Source organism: Petaurus breviceps, unplaced genomic scaffold, assembly GCF_028583685.1.
Source record: "Petaurus breviceps papuanus isolate PSGF00001 unplaced genomic scaffold, PetGlider_PUasm1.0 38, whole genome shotgun sequence".
Lineage (NCBI taxonomy): Eukaryota > Metazoa > Chordata > Mammalia > Diprotodontia > Petauridae > Petaurus > Petaurus breviceps.
In genome coordinates, this window is record NW_027186304.1 from 7,064,481 (window position 1) to 7,092,034 (window position 27,554).

General features: G+C 36.8%; 1 protein-coding gene across 1 annotated transcript in view; it reads left to right on the forward strand.

Moving 5' to 3' along the window:
- The first annotated feature begins 756 nt into the window (after positions 1–756).
- Positions 757–27,554, forward strand: part of CD226 (CD226 molecule) — a 57,206-nt gene continuing 30,408 nt past the window's right edge. The window contains exon 1 of the mRNA XM_069099485.1: positions 757–1,057. Within this exon, the coding sequence (XP_068955586.1) occupies positions 793–1,057 (265 nt within the window). The 5' untranslated portion in view covers positions 757–792. The remainder of the gene's footprint in view (positions 1,058–27,554) is intronic.

The following is a 27,554-nucleotide window of genomic DNA, read 5'->3' on the forward strand; positions in this document are numbered from 1 at the left end:
TCCTTATTTTCCTCCAAGGCTGAGCTCAGGAGCTGTCATGAAACTTTTCCTGCTCCACCCAGATATTAATTTTCACTCTCCAAATTTCCTTGTATTCACTTATATGTGTATGTATTTCTATCTTCATAGTAGCATATAAATTTCTTGAGAACGGCCACTACCACATTTTTTCTTCCATATTCTCAGTACCTTGCATAGTGCCATCAACATTTAAAAAAAAATCTAGACTTGTGATTTAAGAGAACTCTCAGTGAAGAAACTTCTTCTACCAATGCAACTGAACAACTCATCTGTGTATATATATATATAACCTTAGAGAGAGGCTTAAAGATTTGGGACGCTGAGAGGTTGAATGACTGCCTATGGCCTCACAGCTAATATATGCCAAAAGCAGGACTTGATTTTCTGACTCTAAGCTCATTGTCTGTCCACTAAAGCATCATGTCTATGTGTCATATATATAATGGATGCATAGCAAAAGCCAGTTTAATATCTATTTTATGCCAGGCATGAAGTAAATTTATAAATAAGGAGACTGAGGCTTTTAATGGAATTTGATTTGTTTTGCTTTGCCTTAGAGGGTGGACCTAGGAAGACCATTTTGAATACCAGTATTAATTATTGTTAGAAGATTTTTAAAAGCATTATTACCTCCAAAAGATTGTCATGCTATAACAGATATATGAAACATGTTGTTGATTCTTTTCAGATGATTTTGAAATCCGTGTTCCATCAAAGAGCCATATGGTATCGCAACCTGGAAACAATGTCACATTCATATTTCAGACTCACATGGCCAGCCCCCTGAAACATGTGACGTGGGAAAGGATTCAGCCACATCAGATTGACCACTTAACTTTCTGTAACTTGAGCAATGGGAAAAGTTATGGTTTAAAGTACCAAAGAAAAATATTAATGAGCTGCAGCCAAGGGATGAAAAGTAGCTCTATTGTCATTCAGAATGTCACTGCTTCTGACTCAGGATTTTACCAATGTTGTTTAACCACCAACACAGGAGAAAATGAAACCTTTGTGATAAGATTGACTGTGAGTGATGGTAAGTAAAAAAAAAATGAAATGTTGAATTGTTTTGAATGTAGAAATTTCCAGCAATTAGTTTCTATTAAAGACTCTTATTTGGTATGAAAAATTAGTTTTAATAGAATCATTTAAGGAGATTAAAAGTTACCATATTCTAATCTTCAGCAAGTCACCCCTTGTTTCATCTCTGATCATAGGAATGAGAGTAAATTCATAACACGCCCCACCCCCCCACCCCCCCAATCCCCTTGCCTTTTTTACTTATCCTGTTCCTGAAATGAAGAAACTGCTAAGTCAGGTTAAGAAACATTCTTGATATACATGGTCTTGGAGTGATCTCTAATATTTGTTTGTGTACCAATCCAATCCAGTAAGTTTTTACAACTCTTCTGAACACAGACACTGTGCTAGGTGATAAATACAAAAATAAAATAACAGGCAGATTGTTCCCTGAACAAATTTACATTCTACAGAAGGGGATATAAATATAGATTAGATAATACATACATACTGTATCTCTAACTAAACTGTTTATTTTTGAGAACTGAGACTATGTCTCTATTTTTTGGGTACTCCACCAAAGCATCTTGTATGTCACTGTTTCAGAACTTAATGAATCTTTGTGGAATGTGATTGAGTGGACCAATAAGTTCTGGATATTGTTCTGTATTAGTTTATCATAAACTTGAGCCTTTATGATTTCTATAATTTTCACAATTGGGACATAATGAAAAAACAAAGGTATTATTAAAGAAGGATACTCATTTTGAGGGAAGTCATGAGGATGGTTTGTATTAGGTTCCATCTTATATTTGAGTAAGGGACAGGAGACTTGAAGCTCTATCCAGGATTAAAATATGGACCCTAGCATTGCTCTCTCACTCTAAGGAACATGCCAAAAATAATCCTTTATTCTTGGGGCTGACAGAAGTTGTCTATCACTTCATGCTTTTATTTTCCATATGCCTTTAGTCAGCTCATTTACTTTGGCTTGAATTTAGAGTTTTAGAGCCAAGCCAGGTTTGGGCTGCCTCTTTCATATTCTTGGCAGTGCCCAGGCTGACATTTCTTTCTGAAATGGAACTGAAGAAGAAATGTTTAAGGTTCTGTATAAGTAGCAGCAGCAGCAGCAGCTGTGTGTAACAAGAAGAGAATTTGCCAAAGTCATAGCTGATTTTCACACTTAATCACTATGGGCTAACTCATGCCTTCATTATTCCCATTGATGACAATCCCAGTTATGGGTGAGCTCAGTTTTGAATTTGTAACTCTGAGCCAAAAAGAGGACAATGGAACATTTCTTTATGCAAAAAAGCTTGGAAGAGGGTCAGACTTTTAAATTCCAGCTCTGCCACTTTTTGGACAAGTAAAGTAGTTCATTTCTAAAATATACCTTACTTGGTTTATATTATAGAATTGCTTATAGGTTTTAGAGTTCCCCAATAGTCTAAAAAAGTATGAATAAAAAGGATCTGCCAAATATCTCTAAAGGACCAAGACAAGAAAATGTTTTAGGCAGGTAAATGGTACTGATACAAGTGTATTAGACTGCATTTTATTCTCACTTAGCATAAGCAAAGAACAAATTAGAATTTTTCCAATCATTTCCCTATTGTAGGGATAATGAACATACTCTTATAGGATTACATAATGTATAATTAATTGATGAGATATCCTTCCAGCCCACAACAACTTAGGAGGTCAGAAGAAGAGATCTTTGACATGGGGATGGAGGTTGACATGGAGCCTACATAAGTGTATCACGGGAGTGGGTCTTGGTGGTTGTGACCATAGCAACAGAAATGTCATGATGTCTCAAGCCATAGATGAGTAAGGGGAGGGGATGCCTGTGCTAGCACCAGGTACAGGACTAGAATCTGTTTGACAACTTCATTGCCTGTACCAATTTCCAGGTCACAGTTCAAAGGTGGAGAGGAGCACTTTTGGTTATGAGAGAGCAGGGACCCTGAGGAGCAATATCATTTATGGTCTCAAGGGAACAGGGGCCCTTGGGTACAGTATTGATTTCAATCTCCAGGAATCAGGTATCTTTCATGTGTAAGGACCAGAGCTTAGAACAGGAGAGCAGTTACCACACCTCTACCTGGATCATACCATCTTGGAAACACCACAAACTTCCAAACCCCCAGAATTAGTTCTTAAAACATCTGTGAGAAAAACCCCGAAGCTGGGGACAGTGTCACTTCCCCTATACCAACACTGGGACCAAAGTCCAATTTTAACATAAAGTTTAAAGTCAAGAAATAGACTTGGAAATGAGCAAGCAACAAAAAAGAAATATATGCCTAAAAAGCAACTATAGTTACAAGGGAGATCAAAACACAAACTCAAAAGACAATGGTGTAAAAATAGGTAAAAGCAAAGCCTCAAAGGGAAAAAAAAACGTTAATTGGACACAAGCCCAACAAGAATTCCTAGAAGAGCTAAAAATTATTTTCAAAATCAAATAAGAGGGGTGGAGGAAAAATTGGATTAAAGAAATGAGAGCAAGGGAATAAAATTATGAAAAGACAATGAACAAGTTGGCAAAAGAAGTCCCCCCCCCCAAAAAAAAAACCTAAAGCAAATAATACCTTAAAAAGAAAGAGTAAGCCAAATGGCAAAAGGGGTACAAAATCTCACTGAAATATAAATCCTTAAAAATTGAAATAGAACAAATGGAAGCTGATGACTCTGTGAGACATTAAGAAATAATAAAACAAAGTAAAAAGAATGAAAAGATAGAAGAAACTGAAATATATCTCCAAAAAAACAACTGACATGGAAAATTGGTTGAGGAGAGATAATTTAAGAATTATTTGATACCTGAAAGCCATCATCATCTAAGGCATCATATTTCAATAAATTATAAGCAAAAATGCCCTGATATCCTAGAACCACAGGGTAAAATAGAAATGGAAAAAAAAATTACTGATCACCGCCTGAAAGAGATCTCAAAATGAAAACTTCCAAGAATATTATAGCCAAATTCTAGAGCTCCCAGGTCAAAGAGAAAATATATCTAGAAACCAGAAAGAAACTACTTAAATACCTTGAAACCACAGTCAGGATCATACAAGAATTAGCAGCTACCATATTAAAGAAAGAGAGGGCTAGGAATATGATAGTTTGGAAGGCAAAGGAGCAAGAATTACAAACAAGAATAACCCACACAGAAAAACAACATGATACTTCAAGGAAAACAATAGATATTTGAGAAATTGGAAGACTTTAAAACGCTCGTGATAAAAAGACCAAAGATGAATGGAAAATTTGAATTTCAAATACAAGACTCAAGAAAAACATACAAATGTAAACACGAAAAAGAAATCATAAGGGACTCAGTAAGGTTAAACTGTTTGCATTCATCTATGTAAAGATGACACTTTTAAGACTTTCTCATTATTAGGGCAGTCTGAAGGATTCTGTACAGACAAAGAGCCTGGAGTGAGTTTATTATGTTGGGGTGGTAAAAATAAATAGATAGGTGAGAAAGAGGATGCATGGGGAGAAAAGAAGGAGTAGAAGAGTGGGGAAAATTATTTTACATAAAAGAGGCACATAAGGAAGAGCTAAGGAGGATGGAAGAGGAAAGGAAGAGGAAGGGGAAAAGATGAAGGGGGGTTTTGGTGGGCAATGCTTAAACCTCACTCTCATCTATATGATTCACAAACACACACACTCCATCGGATGTAGAAATATATCTTAATAGAGAAAAGGAAGGGAAGGGGATAAAGAACAGGGCAAATTTATTAAAAAAAAGGAGAAAAATAAAATTAGGTAGAGGTCAAAAGCAAACCAGACTATAGAGTGAGGACAGGATAAAAAAAGATAGAGAAAGATAAACAAAAGAAAATAAGATGAAGGGAAATGCATTAATAACTCGAATCATAACTGCGAATGTTAATGGGATGAACTCATCCATACAATAGAAGTGGATAGCAGAATGGATTAAAAACAAGAATCCAACAATATGTTGTTTACAAAAAACACTTGAAACAAAGAGACACAAACAGAATTAAAATAAGGGGCCTGGAGGAGAATCTGTTACACATCAGCTGAAGTAAAAAAGGCAGGGGTAGCAATCATAATTTAAGACCAAGAAAAAACAAAAACAGACCTAATTAAAAGGGATAAGCAGAGAATCTACACCTTGCTAATAGGAACCATAAACAATGAAGCAATATTAATACTAAACCTATATGCATCAAATGACATAGCATCCAAACTCTTAAACAAAAAGTTAAATGGAGATAAACAATAAAATAAATTAATGGGAGAAATTATTTCCCATCTCAGTATTAGATATATCTAACTATAAAATAAATGAGAAAGAAATCAAGGAGATGAATACAGTTTTGTAAAGCTTAGATATGATAGACCTCTGTAGAAAATTGAGAGGTGATAGAAAGGTACATAGCCTTTTTACTCAGCTGTACATGATGTCTACACAAAGACTGGCCATATATTAGGGCATAGAAGCCTCACAACTATATGCAGAAAAAACAGAAATATTAAGTGCACCATTTTCAGATCATAATATAATAAAAAATATATTCAGTAAAGGACCATGAAACATAGATAAAAATTAGTTGGAAAATAAATAATCTAATACTAAAGAACAAGTGGATTAAAGAAGCAACCGTAGAAACAAACAATAATTTCATTAAAGAAAGTGAGAGCAAAGAGGCAACATACCAAAATTTGTGAGATTCAGTCAAAGAAGTACTTAGGAGGAAATTTTAATTTTTAAATACATGTAGAAAAAAGAACAGATATAGGGATTGGGCATGTAATTAAAAAAAGAAACTAGAAAAAAGTTTAAACATCAAAATGGAAATTCTGGAAATCAAAAGAGAGATGAATAAAGTTGAAATAAAAAAAATCCTATTGAACTAATGAATAGAACAAAGAGCTGGTTTTGTGGAAAAACAACAACAACAACAATAAAATAAACCATTTCTTAATTTGATTAAAAGAATGAAGAAATGAAGAAAGTCAAATTACTAGTATTAGAAAAGAAAAAGGGTAATAAACAATCAATGAGGATGAAATTAAAGCAATTATTAGCAGTTATTTTGCCCAATGCCATTAAACTGTAAATCTTAGTAAAATGGATTAATATTTACAAAAATATAAAGTGCCTAGATTAATGGAAGAGAAAACAAATAACCTTATACTTGATCCTTAAATAAACTGTCTTAGAGAATGAAATTGAAAAAATTATAAAATGGAGGGGATGGAATTAAGATGGCAGCATAGAAGCTGGAAAACTCCAGGTGCTTCCCCCATAACCATCTCAAATACCTGTAAAATATGACTCTAAACAAACTTTAGAGCTACAGAACCCACAAAGTGACACAGAGAAACAAATCTCCCACTGAAATCCCAGCAGGCAGACAGAAAGGGTCCATCACAGAACACTTGGAGTAGAGCCCAGTCCTACACATGAGCCTGTGGTTTTAGCCCCAGGATGGCCACAACCAGTCATGGCTGAGGGACTTTAGGAGAGTGAATCACCAGCAGCTGTTGGTGTGAACACTGAAGTAGGTGCTTTATGTAAAAACCATAAATGCCAAAGACAAAGTGAGAGTTCAGTGTGGACTTTGGGAATAGGTGGTCCAGGGGTGTGGTCTGACCTCTGCCTCCCCCTTCCCCCAGAGGGAGAAGCGTCTGAGGTAAGGAGGCCACTGTTGCATGGCTGCTTCACAGTTCCCAGCCTGCAGATTGTAGGGGAACCAAGCAACCATTCTGCAGTGTAATTGCTCTTGCTTTAACCTGCATGGATCTGAATTGCTCTTTAGGGTGGAGGTCCTGGGGTATGTGACCAGGTGTCAGAGCAAGTAGAGGCTTCTTAGAGGGCAAGCAACTAATAGCTCTGGCAGCTGTGAAAACCCCAGCAATTTGGGACAAAGCTCTCCTCTCTGGAAGCAGAGTTCTACTGTGGTAAAAAGCTAAAAAATCAAATAATTGAGTGGCAACATGAGCAAGAAAAGGAAGCAAAGCAAGCACAGTAATTCGACTTTGGATTTCTTTTTTTGGGGACCAAAAGGATCAAAGCATGGAACAGGAAGAAGACAACTAAGTCAGAACTCCTGCACCAAAAGCTTCCAAGAAAAATGTGAACTGATTACAGGCAATAGAGGAGCTTAAGAAGGGTTTTGAAAACAAAATAAGAGAAGAAGAGGAAAAATTGGGAAGAGAAATGAGAATGATGCAAGAAAATCATGAAAAGTGAGTCAACAACCTGACTGAAGAAAATAAAACCTTAAAAAATAGACTAACTCAAATGGAAAAAGAGGCTCAAAAAGCCAATGAGGAGAAGAATGCCTTAAAAAGCTGAATTTGCCAGATTGAAAAAGAATCTCAAAAGCTCACTGAAGAGAATAATTCCTTCAGAATTAGATTGGAGTAAATGGAAGCTAGTGACTTTATGAGAAATCAAGATACTCTTAAACAGATCCAAACAAATGAAAAAATAGAAGGCAATGTGAAATATCTCATTGAAAAAACCACTGACCTGGAAAATAGATCCAAGAGAGATGTTTTAAAAATTATTGGACTACCTGAAAAACATGATCAAAAAAAGAGCCTAAAAATTATCCTTCAAGAAATTCTCCAGGAAAATTGTCATGATGTTTTAGAACCAGAGGACAAAATAGAGGTTGGAAGAATCTGCTCATCACCTCTTGAAAGAGATCCCCAAAAGAAAACCCCTAAGAATATTATATCCAGGTTAGAGAGTTCCCAGATCAAGGAGAAAGTATTAAAAGCATCCAGGAAGAAACAATTTGAATACTGTGGAAACACAATCAGGATAACACAGGATCTGGCAACTTCTACACTGAGGGATCGAAGGGCTTATAATATGATATTCTGGAAGTCAAAGGAGCTGGGATTAAAACCAAGAATCACTTACCCAGCAAAATTGAGTATCATGTTTCAGGGGAAAATATGGTCATTCAATGAAATAGAGGACTTACAAGGATTCTTGATGAAAAACCAGAGTTGAATAGAAAATTTGACATTCAGATACAAGAAGCAAGAGAAGCATGAGAAGGTAAACAGGGAAAAGAAATCATAAGGAATTTATCAAAAATTGAACATGGAAAAATGATATTTGGGGAATCAAGATGGCGGAGTAGAAGCAGGAACTCTGAGTGACTCCAGCTTCCACCTTCCCCAATAAATGTAAAAAGGGGACTCTGAACAAACTTTGGAGCTGCAGAACCCACAAAATGACACAGAGAAACTAATCTCCCACTGAGGACAGCCTGGCAGGCCAGTAGGAATTGGCCAGTGCAGCACTCTGGGAGCTGAACCCAGGCCCGAGTGAGCCGGAGGTTTTAGTCCCAAGGCGGGCCTGACCAGCCGCTGGCTGGAGGGACCCCCAATCACCAGCAGCTATGGTGGTCCAGAATTATCAACACATAGATGCGAAGGACAGAGTGAGAAGTCAGTTCAGTCTAGACTTTGGGACCCAGTAAGTGGGAGTGAGTTGACTTTTGCCCCCGGGGCTAGAAGCCACTGAGATGCCCCGCACAGCCAGCCAGAGCCACATGGCAGCTTCAGCTCCTGCCCTGCAAAGTGTAGGGGGACCAAGTGACCAGTCTGAGGGGTAATTGCTCTTGCTTTAACCTGCTTGGATCTGGATGGTGGTCTATGGTGGAGGTCCTGGGGTGTGTGACCAGCTTACCAGAGTGTGTGGAAGCTTCCAAGAGGGCACCCAACTAATACCTCTGGCAGCTGAGAAAACCCTGGTGTTTGGCATGAAAGCTCCCCTGTCTGGTGGCAGAGTCATACTGTGGCAAAAAGCCCAGGGTTCAAGTGATTGAGGGGCAACATGACCAGGCAAAGGAAACAAAGCAAAGAGAAGTTTCCAACATTAGACTCCTATTTTGGGGACAAAAAGGAGCAAAGCATGGAACAGGAGGAAGACAGTGAAATCAGAACTCCTGCACCAAAAGATTAAAAGGAAAATACGTGCTGGTTACAGGCCATAGAGGATCTTAAGAAGCAGATAAGAAAGTGGAGGAAAAATTGGGAAGAGAAATGAGAATGATGCAAGAAAATTATGAAATGAGAGTCCACAGCCTGACTGAGAAAAATCTTGCCTTAAAAAATAGACTAACTCAAATGGCAAAAAGTGTCTCAAAAAGGTAATGAGGAGAAGAATGTCTTAAAAAGCTGAATTTGCCAGATTGAAAAAGAATCTCAAAAGCTCATTGAGGAGAATCATTCCTTCAGAATTAGATTGGAGCAAATGGAAGCTAATGACTTTATGAGAAATCAAGATGCTGTTCAACAGACCCAAACAAATGAAAGAATAGAAGGTAATGTGAAATATCTCATGGAAAACCACTGACCTGGAAAATATATCCAGGAGAGATAATTTAAAAATTATTGGACAACCTGAAAGCCATGATCAAAGTAAGTACCTAGAAAACATCCTCCGGGAAGTTCACAAGGGAAACTGTCATGATGTTTTAGAACCAGAGAGCAAAACAGAGGTTGAAAGAATCCACTGATCACCTCCTGAAAAAGATCCCAAAAAGAAAACTCCTAGTAATATTATAGCCAGGTTCTGGAATTCCCAGATTAAGGCAAGAATATTACAAGCAGCCAGGAAGAAAAAATTTGAATATTGTGGAAATACAATCAGGATAACACAGAATGTTGCAGCTTCTATACTGAGGGATTGAAGGGCTTGGAATATGATATTCTGGAGGTCAAAGGAGTTGGGATTAAAACCAAGAATCACCTACCCAGCAAAACTGAGTATCATGTTTCAGGGGAAAACATGGTCATTCAGTGGAATAGAGGACTTGCAAGCATTCTTGCTGAAAAAACCAGAGTTAAATAGAAAATTTGACATTCAGATCCAAGAAGCAAGAGAAGCATGAGAAGGTAAACAGGGAAAAGAAATCATAAGGAACTTATCAAAGTCAAACTATTAAAATTCCTAAATGGAAAAACAATAATTGTGACTGATGAAAGTTTTCTCAGTATGAAAATAAAATAATTGAAGGGAATATATATATATAATGTCTATATATGAGGGTATATGGGCATATGAATACATACATGAATGTGTGTATATATGTTTACAAGTATACATAGATAGAGGGCACAGGACCAATTTAATAGGAAAGGATGATACTTAAAAGGTGAAATTAAGAGGTGAGAGAGGAATATGAAAAGAGGAGATAGGGAGAGATAGAATTGGGTGAATTATCTCATACAGAAGAGGCAAGGGAAAACTGTTACAATGGAGGGGAAGAATAGGAAGCCAAAAGGGAATGAGTCAACCTTACTCTCATTGAATTTGGCTTAGGGAGTGAATGACATACACACTAAATAGGGTATGTCACCTGTAATGTAATGCCAAGGAAAGGCAACTTCCCAAGGTTCAGAATACCAGCATAGGTGCTCTCCATTTTATTCAGTGACCAACCAAGAACAGAGAAGATTAAAACATGACATCATTCAAAATACAGCATTTACTAAATGTGATTAAATAATCTCCAAGTACTACCCCACCCCAGGATCTTCCAATCATTCAATCAATTACAAAGTCCCTGTTCTAAATACTACTCCACCCCTAGGCTATACCTTAATTAAGTCCACCACAAAACCCCTCTTCTCAAATGGAGATTAGTTTCCAAACATAGGTAAAGTACCTTCATTTGTCAATCACAGAGCACAATAGGGTCAAAAGTTCCCCACCCCTGGATCACAATTGAATCTACCCCAGAGTTACATCAAGTTTAAACACAGCACTTAATACCCAAATGGAGGTCTTTTCTTCATCTTGACACGAGGCAAGTTCTCAGCAATCTTAGTTCCTGGGGAGACAAGGCTTAGCAAGGCCATAAGATACATTGCCAGTCCCTTCATGAATTTATCCTCTGTCTGTAGAACAGTCCTAGAACCCCTGAACACATTAGCAAAGCCCTCTCCCAGGATTTCTGTAAACATACAACAAGAAAATCCTTCTTCAGGGCTTCTGAACCAACAGAAAGGCTCCCAGACCCCTGCAACAACAGCACTGTCCTTCACCAGTGGACAGTATTCACTCTGTCTGCAGGACAGTCTCCAGACCCCTGCAACAACAGTACTGTCCCTCACCAGTGGACAGTATTCACTCTCTGTCTGCAGGACAGTCTCAGGGCTTCTTAGCGAACAGCCAGGTTCCAGGACTTCTTCAACAAAAGGACTGTCTTTCACCAGTGGACAAATCTGGCAAAACAACATCAAAACAGACAGACAAAGTACCAGCAAAACAGCCATGTCTCCTCAGTCCTTGGCAGCTCAGGGGGCAGGTCTCAAAAGTCCAGGGCAATTCAAAACGGCCACCAGCAATTCTCTTAGTCTCTCTCTCTCCACGAGGTGCTGCTTCCAAAAAGATCTTCCGCCTCTCTCTAGTGTCTCTCCAAATCTACATCACCAGCTCCTCCCAGTTCAGGACTTTCTTTTCACATCAACAAGCCCATCCCACAGGTGGGATTAACAAACTCTGGGTTTTAACACAATCAATTTGAAAACCAAGCCAATACAGGGGAATCTTTAATTGCCATTACTATCACATCACCCTACAGGAGAGTAGGGGGGAAGGGGATGAGAGGGGGGATGATGTAGGGGAGGACAGATTGGGGGGGAGGGTTTTTAGAAGCACACACTTTTGAGAAGGGACTGGGCCAAAGTAGAGAGTAGAATAAGTGGGGCCAGGATAGGATGGAGGGAAATATAGTTATTCTTTCACAAGATATCCACTATGGAAATGTTTTTCATAGCTACACATGTAAAACCTATATTGAATTGCTTATCTTCCTAGTAAGGGTGTGTGACGTAGGAGGAAGGGAAAGAATTCTGGAATTCAAACTTTTAAAATTAAATGTTTAATATATAAGTATTACTTTTGCATGCAACTGGGAAATAAGACATACAGGCACTGGGGTATGGAGATCCATCTTGCCCTACCAGAAAATTGGAGGGAGTATGGGGGAGGATATAGGAGAGAGTAGATTGGGGAAGGAAGTATACGGTGGGATCATTGTTTTGGAGTGGTGGGTAGGGGAAAGTCAGGGAGAAAATTTGTAACTCAAAATGTTGTGGAAATCCATGATGTAAATTAAAAATAAACATAAAATTTAATTTAAAAAAGTAATAAAATTACTTTCTTAAGAAAAAATTCCTGAAACCAGATGGATTTACAAGTGAATTCCACCAAACATTTAAGTTACAGTTAGTCCCAATTCCATATGAACTCTGAAAAATATATTTAAAAAGTTCTACCAAATTCCTTCTAAGATACAAATATGATTTTTATACCTTAACTAGGAAGAGCAAAAACAGAAAATCTATAAACCAATTTCCGTAATGTAAACTTGGGCAAAAATTTGTCACAACGATCGTATAGCATGAGCAAATGGGATTTATACCAGGAGTACAAGCTTGGTTCACAATAGGAAAACTGTCAACATAGTTGAGCACATCAGTAAGAAAAACAAGAAAAATCATATTTTTATCTCAGTAGGTTCAGACAGAAAATGTGACAAAATGCAACACCCATTTTTATTAAAAACACTAGAAAGCATAGAAATCAATGGATCTCTCCTTACAATGATAAGTAGTATCTATCTAAAACAAAGAGCAAACATTTTCCGTAAGAGGGTAAATGATTCTCAATAACTTCTGAGGTCTTTATCATTGCTTTCAAGGATACCCATTATTTTTACTTTTATACATTGTGTAAGAAATGCTAGCTGTAGCAGCAAGACAAGAAAAAGAAATTGGAAGAATAAAAATAGGCAATGAGGAAATAACACTATTACCTTTTGCAGAAGCTATGATGGTATACTAAGAGAACTTTAGAGAATCAACTAAAAAGTTGAAACAATAAACAATTAACAATTAGCAAAGTTACAGATACAACATGGACCCACATAAATCAAGAGCATTTCGATATGCTACCAACAAAACTCAGCAAGAAGAGATAGAAAGAGAAATGCAACTTAAAATAATTATAGACATTATAAAATACTTGGGAGTCTGCCTGCCAAGAAAAACCCAGGGATTATATGAACAGAAATAAAAACACTTTGCAAACAGATAGAGACAGATCTAAACAAAGGGGGAAATTAACTGCTAATGAATATGTTGAGGTAATATGATAAAAATGAGAATTCTACATGAGTTAATTTATTTATTCAGTGTGATACCAGTCAAATTACCAAATAATCATATTATTGATCTATAAAAAATAATAACAGAATTTTTCTGAAAGAACAAAAGGTCAAGAATATCAAGGGAATTAATGAAAAAAATGCAAAGGAAGGTGGCCTAGCAATACCAGATATCAAACTGTAATATAAATCAGAAAACATCAAAGCTATCTGTTACTGGCTGAGAAACTGATTGTTCAGTTGGTGGAATAGATTAGGCACATGATACATAGTAGGAAATGGCTACACTCATCTAATGTTAGAGAAACCCCCAAACCCATGATTTTGGGGTTAGAATGCAACATTTGACCAAATCGCTGGGAAAAGTGGAAAGTGTGATGTTTAAAAATTTCTGAGAAACAGAATTTCTGGGTAAATTCAGATCAGTTTTATTGACTACATCTAGAAAGCAGTCAGAAAAAATAGGCTCATTGTCCCCTCACCAACCAAGAGACCAAGCCTCTTGAACCATTGATTTTTATAAAGTTTTTGTCAAAAAGGTGCATCTGAGGGTAAACATCAACTCTGATTGGTCAATAAATAATAAGAGAATAAATATTCGCATGGGTGGTGGGCTATACAGTGAGGGTCTTTGCAGTATTTTACTTGGATCACCAAAATGTTGGCCGTCCTCCATCCCTCCCATTACCTCCATCTAAAATCAAAGAGATGATCAAATTCCACATCACCTGTCTGACAAAAGGGAGAATCGACATTTTCCCAGACCTGTCTGAGCAAAGGGGAAAAGCCTTGGTCCTGATCCAATAATTGGTTATAGATACAAGAGGGAAATAATCCTTTCTCCCAAAAGTAGTTTGGCAAAAACTAAGCATAAACGAACATTACAAACCATATGTCAAAATAAGGTCAAAATGTATAAATGATTTAGACATAAAGAGTGATATCATAAATAAATTAGGGAAGCATGGAAAAAATGACCTGTCAGATCTGTGGATAAGGGAAAAGTTTGTGACCAAACGAGATAGTGTTGTACCCACAAAACTCAAGCAAGACCCAAGTAACAATTTAGAATTGGACCCTTTATTATACACCATCAGGCCACATTGTGGGCTGATGAGGTACCACCCCAGTGTCCCAATTCATACAGCAGCGATCTCAGGTAAAGCCTCAGCTTTTAAAGGGACACCACTCAGCCAATGGTTAGGTATTACATAAGCAGAAACTTGCAGAGGCCAAAAACAGTGATTGGTCAGTACACACCTCGAAATTCCCTCCAGTGCCAAGTCTCCCTTACCCGGAAGCCCTCCCACCTCTGTGAAAATGGGCTGGCTGGGTAAGGGTGGAACTGACCTGGCAGTCTGCTGACTTCATTGAGGGAGGGCTGACGTTGGGGGATGGGAAAACCAGGTACAACAAGAGGATCATGGGAAGTATAAGGGTTAATTTGGATTGCATGAAATTTAAAAGGTTTTACACAGGCAAAACTGATTCAGTCAAAATTGGAAGGAAAAGGAACCTGGGAAAGAATTTTTATATCAAGTCTCTCTGATGAAATCCTCATTTCTCCAGTCTGTAGTGAAGTAAGCCAAATTTATAAAAATAGAAGCCATTCTCCATCGATAAGTTGTCAAAAGACATAAACAGGCAGTTCTGAGAAGAAGAAATCAATGCTATCAATAGTTATATGAAAAAATGCTCTAAAACATTACTGATTGGAGAAATGCAAATTAAAACAATTCTGAGATGACATCTCCCAATTATCAGATTGGCTAACCTAAAGAAAAAGGAAAATGACAAATTCTGTAGGAGATGTGGAAAAATAGACTAACACACTGTGGGTGTAGTTGTGAGCTGGTCCAATCATTCTGGAGAACAATTTGGAACTATGCCCAAAGGATTATAAAGTTGTATATACCTTTTGGCCCAGAAATACCTCTGCTAGGTCTGTATCACAAATAGATTAAAGAAAAGGGAAAAGGACCCATTTGTACAAAAATATATATAGCTGCTTTTTTTTGTGGTGGCAAAGAATTGGGAATTGAGGGATACTTATCAATTGGAGAGTGGTTGAACAAATTGTGTTATATGGTTGTGATGGAATGCTATTTTGCCATAAGAAATAAAGAGCAAAATAGTTTCAGAGAAATCTTGGAAGTCTTATATGAACTGATGCAAAGTGAAGTGAACAGAACCAGAACATTGTACCCAGTAACAGCAATATTGGGGGGAGCTAAGTGGTACAGTGAATAGAATGTTGGACCTAGATTCAGGAAGACTTGTCATTCTGAGTTAAAATCTGGCCTAAAATACTTACTTGCTGTGTGATCCTGGGCAAATCATTTAACCCTGTTTGTATCAGTTTCCTCCTTTGTAAAATGAACTGAAGCAGGAAATGGCAAACCACTCTAGTATCTTTGCCCAGAAGACCCCAAATGGGATCATGAAGTGTCAGACATGACTAAAAATGAATGTACAGAAACAAAACATCAATATTGCAGTGATGATCAGCTGTGAAAGAGTTAGTTACTCTGATCAGAACAAGGATCCAATACAATTCCAATGGACTCATGTTGAAAAATGCTATATAGCTACAGAGAAAGAACTGAGCTCTGAAGACTGAAGCATAGTTTTTTCACTTTATATCTTTCGGGTTGGTGTTCTTTTTGTTTTTTCATTTGAAATATGGTTAAATGGAGATGTGTTTTTGAATGACTTCACTTATATAATCCATATATTTATATTCTCAAAGGATCGTTATGGAAGAAGAGAGGAAGAGAGACTTTGGAACTCAAAAATTTAAAAACAAATACTAAAAATGTTTTAAAATGCAATTGGGAAATATTTAATGAAATAAGTAAACAATGTTAAGATCTTGTTATGTGTACGTTATTCTAAGAATACCAGTTTCTTTGATGAAATGGGATCAATAGAATTCTAGTCTCAGTTCAATTTGACTATGGTTGTAGAATTAAAATCAAAGTTTTCAAAGTTTTGTATGATAGTTCAATTTCTAGATGAAAATACTCTTGCCAGTCGTTACAAGTGAGTTGTCTACTTAAACCCATGTTTGAAGAAAGCAAAACTGTCACTTTTTTTAGTACCACTCTCCCCACCAGCCTTACACATTGGCTTAGTGATTAATTCTGAAGCATACCATAAGCCCCTCCCCCCTCACTATTCTGTATACCAGATATTAAGCTATACAGGATGTAATACCTAATAAAAGACAGTGAATATTCTGTATTTATTTATTTATTTAAAGCAATTGGAGTTAAGTAACTTGCTCAAGGTTACATGGCCAGATGTTTCTGGGTGGGTGCTAAGTGTCTGAGCCCGGATTCAACCCCAGGTCATCCCAACTCTGGGGCCGGTGCTCTTACTCACTGTGCTACCTGGGTGCCCCAAACATTCTGTATTTAGAGTGTGAAAAATATCAAAGGTCCTTTGTCATAACATGTACTTTGACTGGCTTATATTGAGGAATGATGTAATATTACTAATTGGGAGTTAGAGGGCTTGGGTTCACATCTCTGCTTGTTAGTATCTATGTGAAATTATGGTAAGTCATTTAACTGTGCCATAAAATACTTATCTGTAAAATATAAGGTGAATATGCCTTCCATATCTAAATATGATATTGGACTATTATTGTGGCATATGTGATTTATAAGATGTGTTTTATGAGTGTTGCACTCTGAAGAGAAAATAAATTTTCTTAAACACTTGAATAAGAAAAAGATCCAGGAAAACCTATTAGAAGGTGACCCTTTCCTGGACTTCTTATTTCTTGAAATTCACTTTTTATCCTGAGTCTTCAGTATGAAAAATCAATCGTAGCACCTGAATCACTCTCTCTTCTTAGGAACCAAGACTCGAAACAGGAAATATAATTCAGAAAAATGTGCTTATTTTATTCCCATTTAAGATATTCTTCCACACTTATTACTTGCCTTTTAGAAACCTACCTAATTCATCCATTTGCAAAATGTCCATTTATACTACTTTTTCAGGCACTGAATTTTTCATTTTGAACATTTTTAGGAGATATTAATAGGCTTGTGGGTATCTCTGGAAAATTGTTAAATATAGAATAAAGATAGCAAATTTCATATGGTTTCCCTAATGGGAAGAAATTAATTACTTGAGATTTTAGAATTTTGTTTTTAGGTTTCTAACACATAAGACAAATATAATTTTGTGCTTATTAGTAACTTTAGCTTTAAAAATATCTTGTCCAAAAACAGCATCCATTCATTTAATTCTTTCATATGGCAAATGTGTTGACTCCCATAAAGAAATACCAAAACCTTTTGACTAACAAAAGCAGTGTTCATACCTCTGCAAAAGGGGACTCTTTATTCTATAAGTAAAGGCAAGAATTATGGAAACAAAAAAGGGGACCATTACTCAGACCTATACATGATGTACATTCAAAGCCCTGAGTTGTATTTGAGGCATTATCTATGTCATGCATTTTCTTACTCTAGAAGAATATTATCAATTGAAATAAAAAAGAGCTAAACAATGGACAATTCTTATCAGTGATTGTAGATGGATTCTTTATTACTTATGGACAACTTCAGTTTTATGACCTATGAAAGAAAGCTTTAGTGTTCACAATCATGGCGATAAAATGGCAGTTTAATTTGTATAGTTCAACAATCTTATTTATATAAAAGACAAAAAATCTACTTTAAAAAGAACTGTTAATTTTCTCATATAACTTTTAGAGATTGTGGCATAGTGGATAGAACACTGGACTTTAGGACTGGAGTTAGGAGGTACTTAATTTAAAATCTTTCCTCAGATTCATATTTGCTGTCCCTGGGCCAGTCTCTTAACTTCTCTATGCAACTATTTCCTCATCTGTAAAATGAGTTGGTTAGATTTAGTAATTGCAGAGATCCCTTCCAGTACAGCAGCAAACAGTGAATTGGATCACAATTAATACAAGGAAGATAATTAGGAGAAAAGGAAAAGAATTACATATTCTAAAATATTTATAACAGCTTTCTTTGTGGTAGCAAAGAACTGGAAATTGTAGGGATGCCCATAAATCGAGAAATGACTGAATAAGTTGTGGTATATGGTTGTGATGGAATAGTATTGTGCTATAAGAAATGATGAACTCACTGATCTTGCTACTGCTGCTGTTTATCCTTCATTCTCAAAGAGAACCAGGACAACAAGGAGGGGATGCCCTGACACACAAGTGAATTGGATTTAAGTGGGGGAGGGTATAAATGCCAACGCAATACCCATAGTAGCTGCTGTGAATATGCCTATGTATTTCCAGGGTAAATTTGCAAAATATAATAAACTCCCTTTCTCAAAGGCAAAACCAAAGTATTTATTTGGAATATCACTACTAGGGTACCAGGAAGTAAAATTTAGCAAGGTACGCATCACTAATCCAGGGAACACTGATATCTTAAGCATTCTTTCTGTCAGGCCTCCCCACAAACAAGTTCCCCAGGCAAGTTCCTCCCTCCACTCTTTACTCTGCCTCTCCTGCTCTGTTTCAGTCTCACTCTCTGCTTGATTGGACAAACTCTTCCCACTCTGAGCTCCATGTGACTCAGGCTACATGTGAGCTGGGCCAGATATCAAAGCAGGTCACATAGTCCTATTAATGGATGGGGAAGATCTTCCTATTCTATTAACATTACAGAGGGCTGTGCAAAGCTTCACTTTCTCAACCAGAGTCATGTGGATCCAGTGGCCATAGATCAGGACAACTGCAGATAACACAGGATGCAATGGGAGACCTTGGTTTTTTCAAGCTTAGGTCTTGAAGAGGTGTTTAACTGAAGCAACAGCTATTTACTGATAAAGACTTAATTAGAAATGAGTCAGAAAATGGCCTCTTTTTTCCATTTCAAAATATGAACTTTACCAATGTCAACATCCAGGAAGGATAGATTTTTAGTCATGAAAAAGATCTTGTTTCCTTCAAGGAAGTCAGTGGTGCTCCTGAGTGTGACAGATGAGACACCAGTGCCAGCTCAATCTTTTTTATTCAGTTAAAAAAAATTACAATTTATTTATTTATTTTTAGTTTTCAACATTCACTTCCACAAGATTTTGAGTTACAAATTTTCTCCCTGTCTTTCCCTTACCCCACTCCAAGAGAGCGAGCCTGCTGAATATCCCTTCTCCCAATCTGTTCTCTCTTATATCCTTCCTCATTCCTCCCAACTTTCTAGTAGGGCAAGATGGATTTCAATACCCCAGTGCCTGTATATCTTATTTTCCAGTTGCATGTAAAAAAAATTAACATTTGTTTTTTAAACTAGATTTCCAGAGTTTTTCCCTTCTCACCTCCTCATCCACCCCAATTGGGAAGACAAGCAATTCAATATAGATTGTACATGTCTAGTTATGCAAAACATTTCCTTAGTAGTTATATTGTTGGGGCGGCTAGGTGGTGTAGTGAATAGAGCCCTGGCCCTGGAGTCAGGTGGACATGAATTCAAATCAGCCCTCAGACACTTAACACTTACTAGCCATGTGACCTTGGGAAAATCACTTAACCCCAACTGCCCAGCCTTCTTCCCTCCAAAAAAAAGAGCAAAAAACCCCAACATTTCCGTAGTAGGTATATTGTAAAAGACTAACTATATTTCCTTCCATCCTATACCACCCCTACTTATTCTATTTTCTCCTTTGATCCTGTCCCTTTTCAAAAGTGTTTGCTTTTAACTACCTTCTCTCCCAATCTGCCCTCGCTTCTATCATCCCCCCTCTTATCCCCTTCCCCCCTACTTTCCTATAGGGTAAGATACCTGATTGAGTGTGTATGTTATTCCCTCAAGAAATGGCCTCTTTTTTTAAAAATCAAATTATCTGGGAGGGGAAGATCCTCAGGGTTTTTGGCCTAAACAGAAACAATTGCTATTTACTTTCATTCTGAGCCTATCAAGGCCCCAGAGGTGACCAAGTAGGACTTTACCTGAGACCTATTGTTGTCCAATAAATGTTGTAGTTATCTATATATAGCCACTGGACCCAGATGGCTCCAGAGGAGAAAAAGTGAGGCTGGTGCCTTTGCACATCCCTCTTTCACTTAAAATCCAAAATCAATGATCCAAGAAAGTGTAATGCCAAGCAAAAGCAACTTCCGAAGGTTCAAAATACCACCATAGCTGCTCTCCATTTTATTCAATGACACATTAAAAACAGAGAAAATAAAAATACAGCATAATTCAAAATACAGCATTCACCAAGTATAATTCAATCAAGTACTACTCCACCCCTGGACATTACATTCATTTAATCAATCACAAAGTCCCTCTTCTAAATACTACACAACCCTAGGCTGTACCTTCATTTAGTCAATCACAAAGCCCCTCTTCTCAAATGGAGATTAGTTTCCAATCATAAGTAAAGTACATTCATTTGTTCAATCACAGAGCACAAAAAAAACAAGAGTTTCCCAACCTTGGATTACAACTGAATAGGCCACCTACCCCAGAGTTACAACAAGCTTAAGCACAGCATTTAATACCCAAAGAGAAATCTTTTCTTATCTTGACCTGAGGCAAGTTCTCAGCAATCTTTGTTCCTGGGGAGACAAAGCTTAGCAAGGCAACAAGATACATTGCCAGTTTCCTCATTAATTCCTTCTCTGTCTGCAGAACAGTCCTAGGACTCCTGAAAACATTAGCAAAATGCTCTTCCAGGATTTCTGTAAACATGCAACAAGAAAATCCTTCTTCAGGGTTTCTGAACCAACAGCAAGGTTTCAGGTCCTCCACAACAACAGCATTGGCCTTCACCAGTGGACAAATCTGGCAAAACAACATCAAAACAGACAAAGTACCTGCATAAAAGCCATGTCTCCTCAGTCCTTGTCAGCTCTGGGTGGCAGCTCTAAAAAGTCGTGGGCAGTTCAAACAGGCCCTCAGCAATCCTCTCCATTTCTGCCTCCACGATGCTGCTTCCAAAAAATTCTTCTGCCTCTCTCTCTCTGCTTGTGTCTCTCTAAATTCACGTCACCATCTCCTCCCAGTTCAGCCCTCTCTTTTCACGTCAACAAGTCCATCTCACAAGTGGGATTCACAAGCTCTGGGTTTTAACACAATCAATCCAAAAACCAAGCCAATACAGGGGGATCTTTAAATTCCATTACTTTTACAGAAAGGCAAGGAAAGACTTGCACAAAATGTTGAAGAGTGAAGTGAGCAGAACCAAGAGAATGTTGTATATAATAACAACAATATTGTCTTAAGAACAACTTTGAGTCATTTTGACTATTTTAAATGCTCAAATTAGCTACAAAGGACATATGAAGAAAATCTATATCCAGAGAAAGAACTGATAAATTAGAAGTATCTATAGAGTAGTTTTACACACACACACACACACACAAATTTTGTCTAATGGTAGCCAAATCTAGGGAGAGGAGGGGGTGGATAATAACACAGGTGCTAGAGTAGCTACTCTATTACCCATAAAATGTTAGAAGACCTAAAGGAAAACCTTCAATACACCAGGTAGGTCTATTCTCAAGGATTTCTGTGCGATCATGGACAAGTGTGAGAAATAGTGGGTGAGTTGTGATCTCTACCCTCATCAATAAAATCATGACCCAATAGAGCACTCAAAAAGTAGCAGTCCTGTCCAGTAGCAGGGTCAGAACTGCCATCCTCTTAGGTTAGAGAGATTACTCTTCAATCAAAAAGCATTATTGATTCCCTATTATGAACAAAATAGAATGCAAATTACTTCATTCTAAAATACTAGTTGTTGTTTAAGATAATGGAGAGAATAATTTATATTATAGTTGTTCTGGGTGTGATTTAAAAGTGAAATATATGCACATATACCCAAGTCTTCAATGCCCAAAGAAAACAAATCCCTCAAATACCCTATGCCTGAGTTGTCTTCTTTGGTACTTAATTCAGCAATAGGTTTGCTTTCAAGATTCATCTCCTGAACTACTAAATCCAAGATCAATCTTGAGATATAAGGAGATAACTGCTTTTAGAAATCTTGGCTGTTACTTTAGTAACATCTATCATTTAGCTCTACGGAATAGTCTAGCACAATGTACTTTGTAATTACTGACAGAGTAGCCTTGTTTCTGATAATCATGCATTGATTTTCTTGATTGTACATCTTGATGGAAGGGCACTTAGTAAACACTTTTCCCTTTCTTTTGCTTAAGAAAAATGATGGCAAATTGGACAAAAGTACAATATTCCACCTCAAGTCTGTAGTTGACTGTTCCTTATGGGAGACCAGAGTGTCCACCAGGCCCTACTCTATGAGAGGCAGAGCACTTAGCCAGGTTAGGTATATGGTCTATGTATATTTTGACAGGATAGAGGGTAATAAAATCATCTCATTTTGTAGATGATATGATGATATATTTGGAAAATCTCAAAGACTAAATTAAAAAGTTATTTGAAAGTAGAAGGATTTTGGAGAACAATCTGGAATTATGCCCAAAGAGTTAATAAATTACCTATACCCTTGGACCCAGCATTACCACTACTAGGCCTATTTCCAACTATTATTAGAGAAAAAGTAAAAGAACCTATATGTTCTAATAACAGCTCTCTTTGTGGTATCAAGGAACTGGAAATTGCAGGGATACCCATCAATTCGGGAATGGCATAACAAATTGTCATATAATTGTGATGAAATACTACTGTACTGTAAGAAATGAGATCAATGATCTTAGAAAAACATGGAAAGATTTGCATGAAATAAAGAAGAGTGAAATGAGCAGAACCCAGAGAACATGGTATGTAATAACAGCAATATTGCTGTTGTTTTTTTTTAATTGGTTAGTCAGCATTTATTCAGTACCTAGTAAAGTCAAGTCAATAAGCATTTACTAAGTGCTTACCACATACCAGACATTATACTAAGTGCTAAGAATATAAGGGATGCATGCCTCCTGCTCTCAGGGAGATCTCATTCTAAAGGGGGAGATAATTGGCGATGTACGTATAAGATGTAAGCAGGGTAAATTGGAGGCATGTGTCAGGCACTCTTCTTTTTCTTTCTTTAAAATTTATGGAACAAAACAATCATTTCCATAACATAGTATGATAAAAAAATGATTGCATATGAAATTGCAAATCTTCTATGCACAACTTGCTATTTCTTTCAAATATACAACAAAATTATCATGCAGATTTCTATTTTTCCTTTTTTTCTTATCTTCCCTCCTCCCTCCCCAGATGGCTACCTTTAGACACAAATAGATATGCATCTGTAGAATTCTTCTATACATAATTCTATTTGTCAGTGCTTTCCTGAAATGCAGATAATGGCTTTCTTCATGACCTTCACAGTTAATTTGGGCATTTATTATGGTCGCAATTACTTACTTGCTCAAAGTTGTTCTTGAAACAATAGGTTTCAGTTCTCCTTTCTGTTGTTTTCTGAATTCTCTCTGGAAGTTCATCCTCCCAGACTCTTCTCGTCCCTTAAGCCACAGTTAGGGATCCAGTCACATTGTCCTGAAAATATTCTTGCTCCTTGCCCTTTTTACACTGCTGAGTACTGAAGTCCTAATGTCTATTGTTTTATTGGAGCCTTATTGTGGCATGTCTGAGTAGTTTGCCTGAGGTTATTATGTGCAACAGGTAATTATAATAATAAAGTTTGCCTTATGTCCTAGGAGCCCTAATTAATCAAAACTAAGAACTCAATCTCCTTATAGGGATACCACACTTTGTAGGGGCAGGGGAATTATTATAAGGGCGACTTTTGCTCATCTTAGTGTGGGCTGAGTTTGGATCTCCATTTGGATTGGATAAATTTCAGGTACTCTGTGTGTTGTAGGGACATATTGAAAATTTTGTTCAAATCTTCAGTTGGAATGTTCCTTGGCTTATAAAGATTCCTGAAAAAATTTTGGGTACCTATGTGTATAGAGTCTTAGAGGAATTTTCATCCAGGGTTGTTTGCTTTCTCATTTGAAGGGCAAAAAGTACATTTTCTCTCCTTTCATCCCAATGGCTATGGAATTTAGCAGTAGAGATACTCATTGTTTAGGAGATACTGCATCCAACAGTTGAAGAATTTGAGGTTTTAGAGTCAGAGAACAATTGTGCAGGAAGTGTTCCAAATCAGCAATGAGTAGTTTCCAGTCTGATAAATTAAAATCAATTTAATGATAATTTTATTTGATTTTCATTATGTCTAATGCATTCAAATTTTATTTTTAAAATAAAGTACTAATAATATATACTTGTGAGGCTTCTGCATAGTTTCCAAGTTTTTGACCTCTCTCATTTCTTATTCCTAATCCATATTTTCTGCTGTATTCTTTACTCTTCTCTCTTCTTTCACCTTAGCTTTGAAATCACCTGTGATATCTTCTCCTTCCTTTTTTCTTCCCCCCACCCCCATACTTATATATGTGAGAGTCACAGGATGACATATTTACATTCGGATTTAATTTGGAGGATCCCACTGAGTTCTTGTTACAATATATATCCTAATTAATGACAAAAGATGTTGGTACATAAACTGCACTTCTTTTAACGGTGAAACATGAGCATTGAAATATGAGATGACCAAATGTCATTATTGCCCTTGGACATTATTATAAGCGTGACTTTTCCTTTAACTTTTTAGAGAGAAGTTATGAATCATCTTTTTCAACTTCAACTTTCTTCTAGTTTTATTCAAAGTGAAAATGTAAAGACTGATGCAATTCCATTTTTTCTAGTAAATAGTGTGCCTAATGCTTGCTCATTAAATAAGAACTCACATTTAGAGTATCGATATTTAAGCTAAAGTCTATAGACCATCTAAAGATGACCTGATTCTTAAAAAAAATGTATTTATTTACTTTTAATTTACAACATTAATTTCCAGAAACCCTTGAGTTCCAAGTTTTCTCTCCCTCCCTCTCCTTTCCCCTACCCCACCCATGGCAGCAAGCAATCTGATATAGGTTTTACAGATGTCTTCATATTAAACATTAGTCAAGTTGTAAAGAAGAATTATAACCAATGGAATGAACAATGAGAAAGAAGGAACAAAACAAAGCAAATAAGAGACAGCAAGTTGTTTGCCTGAATCTGCATTCAGACTCTGCAATTCTTTTTTTTTATTATTTAAACATTTTAAAAAATCTTTTATTTATTTTTAGTTTTCAACATTAATTTCCACAAGATTTTGAGTTACAAATTTTTTCCTTGTCTTTCTCCTTCCCCCATTCCAAGATAGTGAGCCTATTGAATACCTTCCCCCAATCTGCTGTTTCTTATATCATCCTCCCCCTGCCCCCAGTTTCTAATAGGACAAGATGGATTTCTATGCCCCAGTGCCTGTATATCTTATTTCCTAGTTGCATGTAAAAAATACTTTTTTTAACATTTGTTTTTAAAACTTTGATTTCCAGATTCTTTCCCTTCTTTCCTCCTCACCCAACCCCACTGGGAAGACAAGCAATTCAATATAGGTTGTATATGTGCAGTTACACAAAATGTTTCCATAGTAGTTATATTGTGAAAGACTAACTATATTTCCCTCCATCCTATCCCATCACCCACTTATTCTATTTTTTACTTTGACCCTGTCCCTTTTCAAATGTATTTGTTTCTAAATACCATCTCCCCCTTCTATCGTCTTGCCTTTTATCTTCTTCTGCCCTACTTTCCTTTAGGATAAGATACCCAATTGAGTGTGTATGTTATTCCCTCCTTAAGCCAAATTCAGTGAGAGTAAGGTTGACGCATTCCCTTTCACCTTCCTGCTCTTCCCCTCCATTGTAACAATTTTATCTTGTCTCTTTTATGTGGGATAATTTACCCTATTCTATCTCTCCCTTTCTCCTCCCATTATATTCTTCTCTCACCTCTGAATTTTATTTTTTAGATATCATCCCTTCCTATTCAACTGATCTTGTGTCCCCTGTATATGTATATGTGTATACACATATACACACACTCATATATTCATACATACATACACCCTACTATACATACACAAATGTATGTGTAGATATATACATTTATATTCCCTTCAACTATCCTCATACTGAGAAAAGTCTCATGAGTTATACTTATCATTTTTCCATGTAGGAATGTAAATAGTTCAACTTTAATAAATTCCTTATGATTTCTTTTTCCTGTTTACCTTTTCATGCTTCTTGTATTTGAAAGTCAAATTTTTTTGTTCAGTTCTGGTTTTTTTCATTAAGAATACTTGAAAGTCCTCTATTTCATTGAATGACCATATTTTCCCCTGAAGCATTGTACTCAGTTTTCTGGGTAGGAGATTCTTGGTTTTAATCCTAGCTCCTTTGACCTCCAGAATATCATCTTCCAAGCCCTTTGATCCCTTAATGTAGAAGCTGCTAGATCTTGTGTTGTCCTGATTGTGTTTCCATAGTACTCAAATTGTTCCTGACAGCTTATAATATTTTCTCCTTTACCTGGGAACTCTGGAATTTAGCTATAATATTCCTAGGAATTTTCTTTTGGGGATCTTTTTCAAGAGGTGATCAGTGAATTCTTTCAATTTATATTTTGCCCCCTAGTTCTAAAATATCAGGGAAATTTTCCTTGAGAATTTCTTGAAGGATGATTTCTAGGTTCTTTTTTTGATCGAGGCTTTCAGGTAGTGCAATAATTTTTAAATTATCTCTCCTGGACCTATTTTCCAGGTCAGTGGTTTTTCCAATGAGATATTGCACATTGTCTTCTATTCTTTCATTTGTTTGGATCTGTTTTATAGTATCTTGATTTCTCATAAAGTCATTAGCTTCCATTTTCTCCAATCTAATTTTGAAGGAATTATTCTCTTCAGTGAGTTTTTGAAATTTCTTTTCCATCTGGGCAGTTTGGCTATTTAAGGCCTTCTTCTCCTCATTGGCTTTTTGGACCTCTTTTGCCATTTGTGTTAGTCTATTTTTCTGAGGTGTCATTTTTTTCCAGTATTCTTTTGGGTCTGCTTTAGCAGGCCTTTGACTCACTTTTCCTGATTTTCTTACATCATTCTCATTTCTCTTCCCAATTTTTCCTCCACTTCTCTTAGTTGATTTTCAAAATCCTTCTTGAGCTCCTCCATGGCCTGTAACCAATTCATATTTTTCTTGGAAGCTTTTGATGCAGGAGTTCTGATTTTGTGACCTTCTTCTGGTTCCATGTTTTGATCCTTTTTGTCCCCAAAATGATTCTAGGATCTGATTGTGCTTCCTGTGCTTGCTCATCTTACCAGCCAATTACTTGACCTTTGAGCTCTTTGCTAGGTAGAACTCTGCTTCCACAGTGGAGAGAGCTGTGTCCCAAATTGCTGTGGTTTTTACAGCTGCTGGAGCTATGAGGAGGGCGCCCTCTTATATAGCCACCACAAACT